The 12,425-nt window shown below is 38.6% G+C and overlaps 1 protein-coding gene across 1 annotated transcript in view; it reads left to right on the forward strand.

Annotated features, from left to right (window-relative positions):
• Positions 1–1,242: 1,242 nt before the first annotated feature.
• Positions 1,243–12,425, forward strand: part of LOC149799153 (A disintegrin and metalloproteinase with thrombospondin motifs 6-like) — a 122,403-nt gene continuing 111,220 nt past the window's right edge. The window contains exon 1 of the mRNA XM_089958143.1: positions 1,243–1,308. Within this exon, the coding sequence (XP_089814269.1) occupies positions 1,243–1,308 (66 nt within the window). The remainder of the gene's footprint in view (positions 1,309–12,425) is intronic.

Consider the following 12,425-nt stretch of genomic DNA (forward strand, 5'->3'; position numbering starts at 1 on the left):
ATTTCTATAACAGTTTTATAAAAAAATATTGGGAGCACTCCATCCCCTACCATATACTTCGTCACAGTGATGGCATTTTATGGGATCTGAATCAGACATAAATATTATATTTACGACCTAACGTATTAGTTATTAGGAAGTATTAGTGAACAGTTGTAAGACATTTCCCATCCTGTGTACTTTGAATTTCTATCATTTTCAACTTGTGTATGTTATATTTTGATATTTGCATGCTTGGCAGATTTCAGTTACTTACCGGAATTGTGAAGCAAATATCGGGCAAAATATCTTACCTGAGCGAATTTAGTTCTTGTCAACAGGTAAATATTGGGTTAGGAACTTGAAACATCTTTCAATTGTTTAGTAAGTCGTAACAAGGTATCATTTACTGCTATTATTATCATAAAGTGTATACAGAATGACAGATGATTAAAGAGTATAGCGCCATGGGCACGGAAGATCTAGGTTGCGAGGGAGATCTCCTAGCAGCGTTCATCGAGGAGTGAATCAAAGACTAGAAGGCCGGAAAAGCAGCCAAAAGAGAGCTGGAGCTGGCCAGGATAACAGCAGTAAGAGAGCTGGAGATGGCCAAGATGGCAGCTGACAGAGAGACACAGAAGACCGAAAATTCTGCTGGAAGAGATCTACAGCTGGCCATGATATCAAAGACCGTGAAAGAAAGAGAGCTCGCTCACGCTCTCGAAATGGAGAAATTCGACGACAACGAGTCCATTGACGATTTCCTCATGCAATTTGAGAAACTCGCGTGAGTTCATAAAATTCAAGAGCAACATTGGGCAATTAACGTCTCGGCCTTTTTACAACGTGCAGCTCGCGAAGTTTACCATAATTTAGCCTCTGCAGAAGCTAACAACTACAACGCGCGCAAGAATGCCCTTCTTTGCCATTATCTATTGACCGCCAAAACGCACCGTAAACGTTTCGGGAACTCGACGAAAAAGGTAATGGAAGCAAACTCTCAATTCCACACCCGTGTTCGAGGGTTATTCGAGAAGTGGATAAAGATGGTAGTAGTCGAACGATCGTGCGACTGATTACGCGAGGTTATACTCAAGGAGCATGTCCTGAGTACTTACCGTCGCGAGTTGACAGTATTCCTAGCAGAGAGAGAGTACAAGACTCTCGAAGAAATCTTCAGCATGGCGGAGAGATACAAGCAGGCACACTCGAAGAGTAGAGTTTCCGGGGGTATCGATCAATCCCAACCCACTGAGTCGCGCTATGGTTGAGGAAGAGCCGGCTGTCCGTAACCGTCAGGGAGACGGGAACGTCGGAGGGAAACTACAGGTAAGTATGCCACCCATAGACCCGGACAGGCCTCATCCACGAAAACGGTCCTTGCAGGGCGGCGAGGACCCCCGACATGCTACAACTGCAAGCACGCTGGGCATTTTGCAAGGAACGGACCCAAGGGCAGGATGACCCAGGTGAATTCCGTCGCTGGGAAGAAGTACGAGACGGATGTAAGTTGTAAACCAGCAAACCTCGTTTCCGCAACTGTCAACGGAGAAAGGGCCACCCTCTTGTGTAGCGTTCCCGCCCTTATCGACAAGAAATATGTTAAGCCTGAGGACTATCAGGGGAGGTAATTGAGGTCCATTACGCGAATAGCGCACGTGTCTCGTTGCCAGTGGCTGTCATTGACCTCATTTCACAGTACGTGAAGGGGAAATTGAAGCTGCCATGCTTGTATGGGCTATCACGTGACGTCATACTGAGATGTTATGTGTTTCGACAACCGAACCCAGAAACCTGCAAACCGATGCCGATGAGTGCTGTGGAAACCAGGTCCAAGATTCATCAGACGAAACCGACGCTGGTGGAAGTTACGTCAACACCGGTCATCAACGTACTTCCAGCCCAGTTGAGAAAGCTTTGTAAATACGCTGCAGAAGGACCAGAGAAATAAATTCCAAATGGCGCGGTGAAGTTTGTATACAAGTAGGGGATCTTGTATCGCCACGTCAGGAAAGGACACGAGCTCTTCAAGCAAGCCTTCGTGCCCAAGGTGAAGCGAGATGAAGTGTTGAAACTCACTCATGACAATTTCATGAAAGGACACATGGGAATTGCCAAGACGCATGATCGTCTTGTAAAGGGTTTCTACTGGCGAGGGGTCCAAGGAGATGTTAAGCGGTTCTGTCACTCGTGTGACAAGTGTCAGAGATTAGCACCGAAAACGGATTATCGACCCGTCCATTTGGGTAGTACACCCCTTATCGATTAACCATTTCGACGCGTCGCGATGGATTTGATCGGACGAATAAAACCCGCATCGGCACAAGGAAATCGTTATATTCTAACGGTCGTAGATTACGCTACACGTTATCAGGAGGATATCGCGTTGCGTAATATCGATTCAGAAACCGTCGACGAATCGCTTCTTGTGATTTTGTCAATAGTCGGAGTGCCCGACGAGATCCTAACCGATCAAGAGACACAATTCATGAGTCGCATGATGGGAGAGGTGACCCGACTGATGTCGATTAAACACCTCACGACTACACCGTATCACCCCCAATGAAACCGACTGGTCAAGCGGTTTAACGGGACTCTGAAAAACACGCTTAAGAATCTGGGTGAAGGCCGTCCCAAAGGTTGGGATCGTTATATTCCTGCCACGCTTTTCGCATATCGGGAAGTACCAGAAGCGAGTTTAGGGTTTTCTTCCTTTAAACTCTTGTATGGGAGGACCATACGTGGTCCCTCGCCGTACTGAGACAGCTGTGGACGGACGATCACGCTGTCGTAAAGGTACGTACTACCTATCAGTACGTCGCGGAAGTTTTTTTCCTCGCACAGGAGAACCTCAGGGGAGCGTAGTCACGTCGGGCGAAGTATTACAACAAGGGGACAAGGTGTTGTCGCTGTTGCCCCAAGAACAAAGCAAGTTTCTTGGAGGGGCACGTACGTCGTAACTGGGAATGTCGGGAGTCAAACTAATCAGATAGCGATACAGACTAAGGAGAAGCTGTACCATGCTAATCTCATTAAGAGACACCGAGAAAGAGAGACCGACAGCGATTTTGTCGTCGCCACGATCGTCACCGAGGACAATGAAAGCGACACAGAAGGTGCGAACACCCTCCTGAGCTGTCCATTAACAAGGGCAGAGACACCCTCGGACGTGGAGTGTGACCGCATGTTGACTGTGGAACAACAGTAAGAGATAGAGAAGTTGCTGGCGTGGTGCTCCGATGTGCAAGAGCGCGATGGGACGTTTTCTCCCTTCGCGTACGCCAGTCGGAAACTGTCTGCTACTGTGAAGAACTGCTCCGTATCGTAGAGGTAATGCCTCGGAATCGTGTTCGGGATATCACGGTTAGAGCAATGTTTGTACGGGCGGAAGTTCATATTTGAGACCGACCACCAAACCCTCGCCAATGTTGCGCACTAGAAATTGTTGAATGGATGCTTGATGCGATGGTCGCTGTTCTTACCGCAGTACCAGATGCAGATCAGATACGTGAATGGAACCGAGAACGTAGCACCGCTTTTATGAGCAGGAGCACTGAAACGGTATAGATCGCTCAATAGATTGTGTGTATCTTCGTTGCCGTAGTCAGCGTGTAGTGTCGTTATGAGTTTGTTACTTTTATTGCGTGTAGTAACCGGAAGCGGAATCCCCATTTCATTCTCAAGCGGGGGTGTGTCACGTTTGCTAAGCCCCAGCTACAGAGCCAAAGAAGCTATAATCTACCTGTCTTGGGAATATCACCGCGGCGTTGTGTTTGATCTCTAAACATCTATCTTTCACTAAATTTGACTTCCAGGAAAACAGAGCCTGGGTGAGACTTCTATAATAGTTTAAATAAAATATTGGGAGCACCCCACCCCAACCAAATACATCGTCACAGCAGTATATTTACACAATGTTAGATATATTGGGGTACTTAACCAGCAATCACAACGTTTATTAAAATTATACAAATGTGAATTACAACAGTAAAAATTGTACTTAATGAAAATTTCTAGAAAATTAAATCGTTACAGCTACATGTCAACGGATTTTTCAACTCTAATGAAGAGTACACTTACTATAGTTAGTAACCATTTATAGTATCTTATCCGACTCCGGATGTTTCGTCAGATCGCATTTTGCATCTGTCATCAAGGGTACAGGTTGGTGCATTAATATTCAAAAATCTGGTTGCTAATGTACCAAACCGTACACAACAATGCACGTAAAAATAACGAGCTGACGAAACAAGAACCGTTACGAAACCCGGATTGAAATTGTCTACTTTGATCGTCGTCTTTCCAAGTTGCTCAAAGTATTATGACAATTTGTGTGTCTCGGCTATAATAATACCTTGAAGATGACATTCAATTACATGCGAAACGTTCAATTGGCACAAATAGTATTTTAATTTTAAAAAACAATCCTTGTAAGTCACACACACACACACACGCATATATATATATATATATATATATATATATATATATATATATATATATATATATATATATATATATATATATATATATATATATATATATATATATATATATATATATATAATCTTTTCATCCATCTACCTTTTGTGCTGAAAAGGACAGTTGTATTTTCCCACCAAAATTCAAATGTAATCCTACAAAATGATAATGAATAAACTTCGAAACTTTTGATCTTATATTTTAGCAAATATTTATTTTACATACAATTAATTTCTTAATCTGAAGGTTTAACATTGCTGTCATTATTCAGTTGACGTCTCGATACTTATGAAGGTCTAGATTTATGATTATCCCAGTGTCCTGAATTTTGTTTTGAATACGGAATTGATTTATTGACTTTTTTGTTCAATGGGTATTATACGATCAGATTAGATTTAGATATGATATAATTTATCTGCGTGTGCGGTAGAAGTAAGAGAGCATACTTTTTTTTACACATTTGACATTGTATAATCTACAAGATAGTTTATAAATCCGTGTAAAGGGTTTCAGAGATTCATTTTTATCGTTACGTTTGCTTTTTCAAGAAAGAGGCTTTTACCCATCTCTATAATTTAAGGACGTATGATGCATTATATTGTACAAAATGAGCCGTCATTATCAATGTGTTTCAAATTAAATTGAAAAGTTATCTGCTATCTCATGGTCTTTTGACATTTGAATCACGACGCCGCAATCGTGTTTTTGATTACACCAAGTTATCCTGCAAGTGTAGTATATGTTTTGATGTGTTTAAGATAAAATTAAAATTGGAAACTACTCAAATATAGTTATTTGTAATTAAATGATACTGTTTGAAATGTCAACTGATATTGGTTGGTATGTTAATAACTGATGCTGGTTGCTATGTTAACTGATGCTGGTTGCTATGTTAGCTGATGCGGGTTGCTATGTTAACTGATGCTGGTTGCTATGTTAGCTGATGTTCGTTGATATTGTAATACATTTAGAGTATGCGCACTTGGTTATAGCGCCCTGTTTTAAGGAATTCTTAGATTTGTGTGATTACTTGTGTGATTATTGGAATTCGGCGCCATGGAAATATTCCTAGCCCGAAATAATGAGTTAATTATTAGGAGCAAACGTCATGGAGTGAAGTGTTAGTGTGTTTCCATGATGCCATGGTTCACTAGTAGTGAATTCCGGCCAAAACCGAATGAATGTCCCTGTCGTAAAATAGTCCATATTAAAATCTAGTGGTATACATTGGTGACGTGACTGCAAGGACAGTATTTACGGTATTAAACCGGTAAATTACACAAGGGAATAAATAAGAAGGGACTTGGCAGACACCGTTTATGTCGCCATGTGGGCGAATATGGTGCAGTTATATTGGCGAAATGTGCCTGGAAAGCATACATTGACTGGCCTAAGGTTGCGGAGTTAAAATAGTTCCCATTGTTAGGGGGTACTCATATTTTCTAAGGCGTGAACGGTTGGCGGTACGGAAACATGATGAAGGTAAAACATGCAGATGTGTGGTTGATAGATATTTGGCAGTTTGTTTTATCTGTGGTCTTGCATTAATTAGAGGAAAATTTAGGTATAGAATGGACACGTCGGGCTTTCTAATTTACACCTGAAGTTGTATGGAAGTCTTTGGAAAGTCGGGGTAAACTTATGACTTCTAGCGAGAATCGCGCCAGGGTTTGACAACCGCTCGGTCAAGTAAATACGTGTAACAGTATATTAACTGATGCTGGGGATGTGGTCAAGTAAATACGTGTAACAGTATATTAACTGATGTTGGGGATGTAGTAATAGATACTACAAAATATGCAGCAAGAAACTTACTTCATAATAATGAAGATGAATTTTATTATATGCATAAGACTTCCTAAGTTGTTTCACTCGTTTCCATAGTAACTTTGGCATAATGATATCAGCTTATAATTTATTTGGTTATTTATCCCAATGTGTCACGTGGCTCTAATGCAATAACTCCACACCTGACGAGATCCTCCTTAATTTCGTTGGATGCGTCGTTTATTAACGGATCAATTTCTTGAGCTTTGTGCACAGATTTAAAACCGTTTCCTAACAGCGGATGTTTTGCATTCATTGTGATCGCAGAGTGTATTTGACTTACTGTAAGAAACTTGCCTTCTTTAGGCGAGGGGTTGATTCTTTGTTATTAAAAATAGTCTTCTTTATTCATCTTTTCTTCGTGACTTTTTCAATGCTATTGTTCCTTTAGATTCGTATTTATGTCACAAGATGCTTAAAAAGCTGTTTGAGATTACTTTTAAACAAATTATATTTAATTAAGTAATATATACAGTTATTTTACTTTCTAAAAATTGTGATTCGTTGTTAGATATTTTAAAAGAAATCTAGAAAAAATTAATCCCAACTGCACCAACACTTCAAACATTTTAAGTAACAAGGATATAACCCTTATAGCTTAACAATTACGCAAACGATTTATCTCCCTTGTAAATTTGGTTGTTGTTGATTTTTCTTTATTTTGAAATGTATGATGTTTTTTAATACATGTATAGCTCCACCGTTTCGCTGCACCAATGCCTTAGAAAGTTTCAACATTTTTCTCAACCTCGTCGCAGTTTTATAAAACTTTGTTGAAGTAAATCATAAATACTCACTAGAAATGTCATGGCAGGTTTTTTTTTTTTTATTTTTTTGTTTGGTAAGTTTTTTTTTTTCTTTCTTGTGTTGTCGCATGTCTCCATAGACGAGCAGGGAAGTATGTGTGTGTGTGTGTGAGAGAAAGAGAGAGAGAGAGAGTGAGAGACAGAGAGAGAGACAGAGGGAGAGAGATGGATTTTTAACGTAGCTTTAACGATATTTTCATTCATATCGTTATTTTTGGCCAATTTTAACTAACAGAAACATTTTTTTATTGACATTATAATTTCACTATTTCTTCATGGTGATTTTCTCTTCCAATAATTAAAATGACATTTGCTTAATATTTTAGCCAGTCAAAATGAGGAAAGTTCTCATTTTTTGCCCATATCTAACACGTGCCTAAGGTATATCTGATATATTAGCGCTTTATATTACAATATCAGGGGCCGCAGGTACTCGAGTGGTCTAAAGCGCTCACCTTTACATCACTGACATCTCTCCTCTAAATGCGTGGCTTAGAGTTTCTGGTTCTACTAGCGTGGGTATGTGAGTAGCTTCCTATATGTCGGTGGCTATGACAACTCCCCACTAAACGCGTAGCTTAGAATCTCTGGCTCGGCTAGTGTGGGTATGTGAGAAGCTTCCCATATATCGTTGGCTATTCCCGGTGTTATCCGGGTTCTTTCTTCACTAATTATTCTAGTGGCCGAGTATGGCCTATCATGTTTCAAAAAACAGCTTTAAACCTGCAACAACAGCATATTACTGTAAACCTTTAATTGACATCTCTAACAAAAGTAAACATAGCCAATTTATAAGTGTCTATAATTTTATATTATTCAACATAAATGTGTATCAAAAAGTCCTATTTCCAAGTGGTCTTCCGTGAATACGTGAACATTTTTCTACGCAAGAATTATGTTTTAGAAATTAACAGCAAGCACTCATGACAGTATTGCCTACATTGTACAAAACAGCCAATTATTTTCTATGCATGTCTTGCCGAAATTCATGACTTGAATGTATTAGTATTACAAAGATTGCCGTGATAGCCCAAACAATAAAAAAGACAATACACATCACATTTTTCCTTCACTTTTGCCATGGACGCGGATTAATATGATAAACAAATAAAATGTTGCACCTTACTGGTTTAATGTTGTTGTTGTTGTTGTTGTTGTTGTTTGAGGGTTTAACGCCAGTTTTCAGCTATACATGGCGGCCAGTATAAATGGAGGAGGAAGAACCCGGGAAAACCACAGAAGGAACCGGCGACCCACGAAAAGCAACCGGCAAGCTTTCTCACACACCGACCGCTCCGGTGGCCTAGTGGTTAGAGCGTCCGCCTCGGATGCGGGAGGTCGTGGGTTTGATCCCCGGCCGAGTCATACCAAAGACTTACAAAAATGGTACTAACAGCTGCCTCGCTTGGCGTTCAGCATTAAGAGGTTAGTGTTAGGACTGGTCGGCCGCCTGGTGTCAGGATAATGTGACTGGGTGGGACATCATGTATCATGTCTGCGGCATGATGCCCCAGTGCTAGACATCACTCTAAACTGCCACATTGCAGACATCGTAGCGAAATGACTGAAAATTGTTAAAGCTACGTTAAAAATCAAAATCACATCACATCACATTCTCACATACCCACATTGGCCGAACCCGAGACTCGAACCCTCGAACCCACGCAGACAGAGGTGAGATGGCAGTGATCCGTAACGGTGCGCGATTTAGACCAGTCGGCCACCCGACGACCTTGGTTTAATGTGTTAGGGAGAAATCCGTGGTCCATACCGTATATACTCGCTTGTAACTCAAGTCCAACGGCAATCCGTACATACCCATGCTCGAATAATACACCGGTAGAACTGGATTAAAGCAGTTTGCAAATAGTAATCGTAAGAAAAAACAGCATACACCATGATATTCCGGATCATGTGACGGCAGCAGTATCTTTGTTGTTTGCATTTTGGACTCGATTTATACGTTGTGTTTTTCAATAGAAGCTACGGCCTAATTGGTAAATACTGTATAATGTTGGTTATGAATTTGCATTTATTCGGAAGGTACATATGTCCATTGCAAGGAATTATGAACTTGGACTATGTAATTTAAAACCATTCTTTTTAGTGGTTAACATATAAAATCTTTTTGAAGGAAGTTATATGTTTACATTTGGTGGAAATATTGATACTTGAAATCACCTGACTTGTTGCTTATTCAGTTGGAACCCTTATTATGTGTATTTTCGAAGAAGTTATGAAAGATTTTGATTTGATCTTGATCTTTGTGTATATGTTATACTGTGCTCGTTTGACCACGATGGCGTTCCTTGCAATATTATAATATGAGGAAAATAACCAGTTCTGTCTTACCTTTTTGGATCCAATCTGGTAACGTTATTGATGTAAGTATGTAAAGAAAGTACAATTATTATATTCCAAGATTATTGTATTTATTAATTTAAAACTACTACTACTACTACTGATGCTGATAATAATAATAATAATAATAATAATAATAATAATAATAATAATAATAATAAATGAAATGTTTCTTACAGTAAACACCAACAGCACAATCGGCGATTACTTGAATTAGTCTTTATCTTTCTTTCTTTCTTTTTTCTTTCTTTCTTTCTTTTTTTCTTTCTTTCTTTCTTTCTTTCTTTCTTTCTTTCTTTCTATATTTATTTTTGTTTTAAATATATTGCGATTGTTTTTTGATATTTTGCATAACTTTTAACAAACAATTTTACGGTATGAACTTATAAAACTGATGTGATCTTATCTCCTAGAAAATAGTTCATATTTTACATGAGAAATATTGCCCTATTCTGTCGGTGTAGGATGTTCAGCAATACTGTAGCTGAGGAAAGAAAAACCTCACTGTGTAATTATATGTAATGTCCATTTGGGAAAAATAATTCAAGTAAGAACGCAAACATTTCAGCTGCAAATGATTATCCATATAATTCCAAATCAAATGGAACATATTAAAATTAAACATTAGCTAAGATATGTTATTGTCAAATTATGATACAATGCGGTTGGCACACGCTATTGCAACTTATGATACAAATATTTTCGTATATTTTAACTTGTCAACACTGTAACAGTAACTACAACCGAAAAATAGTGGGAGGGGGCCACAACCACAGCATTCTTGACTTTAGTAAGCAATTGAAATCGTCCGTTTTCAGCTGTATATTTGCATTCATATTGTAGATTTCTATATTTTTAATTTGCACTGCCCTCTCCCCAAAGCAGTAAATATAATAGTTGGATAAAGCATCGTGGGTAATTTTCTCATCAAATCTGTTCCTATCTGACCTCACCTATGTGTACACACCAGCAAGATACTTACGCTCCTCTTCTGACAATCACATACTCATTATTCCTACTACGAAAACAAAGTCATATGGACAACGTTCTTTTGCATACCAGGGCCCAGCAACGTGGAATGAATTGCCCACTGAACTTAGACACAAAAACACAGTGATCACATTCAAGAGTGCTCTCAAAACTCACTTATTTCTACTGCAAGAACAAACTTAAAGGCCTAATAATGTTTCCTACCTTAAATATTCTCAGCATGTTTTTTATGTTTTCTAATTTCATGGTGTTTGTTTTTGTAATCATATCAGTATATGTCATTGTATCTTATATGTGTTGTCTAATGCAACAAAGCACTTAGAACTTCTAAAGATTAGGCGCTATACAAAGTCCTCATTATTATTATTATTATTATTACAATATTTGTGACAGAACATGAGAAAATGTAAGATGATTGCTGTTCCACCGCAGGAACAACAAGGAGTGTCAACATGTTGAACACGATAAAGATGGGCTTTTAACGTCTTTACATTCTGACGCAATCTAAGTCTTGATTGACAAAAATAGGCGTTTTACTAGATACGATATTTGGACATAACCAGTTTTGCAAAACAATGTTAGACATGCAACATTGGGTATCCTATTCAACATTATTCCACAAGGGCAATGTTAAGAGCATACAAAAATGATCTGATTTAATCTAATCTGAAATTGCAAACTTTTTATTATTTGAGTCTCGAAGGTTATAATTTCTTTGTTTGGACACGGGAATGGTGTATGTGTGGGGTGTGTGGGGTGGGGGTGTAATTCGATATGTTTGGGGTTTATCTAGGTTTAATTGTATAGAGTGTTATTAATTTTTACCTCTTTCGTCCAGATTGAAAACTTTCCTACATCCGTTTAAAAGAAATTGACTACACGTGTATTTTGAAGTCCTTTAACTGTTATCGCATCTTTTGACAGAAGTTTTTTCAAGGTTTTTATTACCTTTTCTTCTGAATCTACTAAAATAAATACAGCCCAGACTACACTGGCAAATGCCATGATTGCCATGATATAAGCTATATACTGTTTTGATAAAATTTGCCAGCTATGGTTGTGTTTTAATACGGCTATTCGAGATGCTGCTGCTTTGAACTAAATACTCATCGTCATTGAATAGTTTTCTCAACTCGGTGGAAACAACGGAAAACATTCGATAGCATGCATACAGAAAGAGAGTCATGCAGGAGACAAACACATGAACCGACTCCATGCATACAAACTTATATGCACAGTCATTTTATCGTCACCAATTTATCTTCATTCCTGGTATATAGTTCACTCGGACAATCTGTCAAAGCGCCAAGACGCTTTGTGTAATAGGATAAATTGCATTTACCTTAAAAATAGGTAAGAATCAGTTATATGTCAGGTAAAAATGGACACGAACTTTATTAACCTCGATAGTACAAAATACCGTTCATCATATTATCTGACAATATTCATTCAATTTACGACTTTAAATTCCATATCATGGGAAGGCGAAATATGATAACCGGCATTTTCAAATAAATTTTACTGGTTATTTGAAGAAAGCATTTGGGAGATTAAAAGGCTTTAGTTTTAAAATCATACTGATGTGTTATATCAATATTAATCTTTCAAGCTATATGGTACGCATCCATAACAGCGATTCATTTGTCATTAAAAACATTCACCGAACCTTGAATTGAAATGGATATTTCTTATAACCTCTAATTTGTAGTTTAATTGCATGATTTCAGAAATTATCTGCATTTGTTCGTTTCTTGGTCTATTTCACAATGTTGCCGCAAGATCTGTTACAGAACGGTCTTGTTGAACTAACGCACCCGATATGTCTAATAATTAGCGCGAAAATCACAAAACACTAACTTAAATGACCATATGAATTGTGGGACTGAGGTGTGGCATAAGGGCCTTTCTATAAAGAATAGGAGGCCACGGATTAGTATCCGTTTTCAGTACTATCATATCATCTTCGACAATCAGAAATTA

This window comes from Sinohyriopsis cumingii, chromosome 5, assembly GCF_028554795.1.
Source record: "Sinohyriopsis cumingii isolate HCF-2022 chromosome 5, ASM2855479v2, whole genome shotgun sequence".
Taxonomy (NCBI): domain Eukaryota; kingdom Metazoa; phylum Mollusca; class Bivalvia; order Unionida; family Unionidae; genus Sinohyriopsis; species Sinohyriopsis cumingii.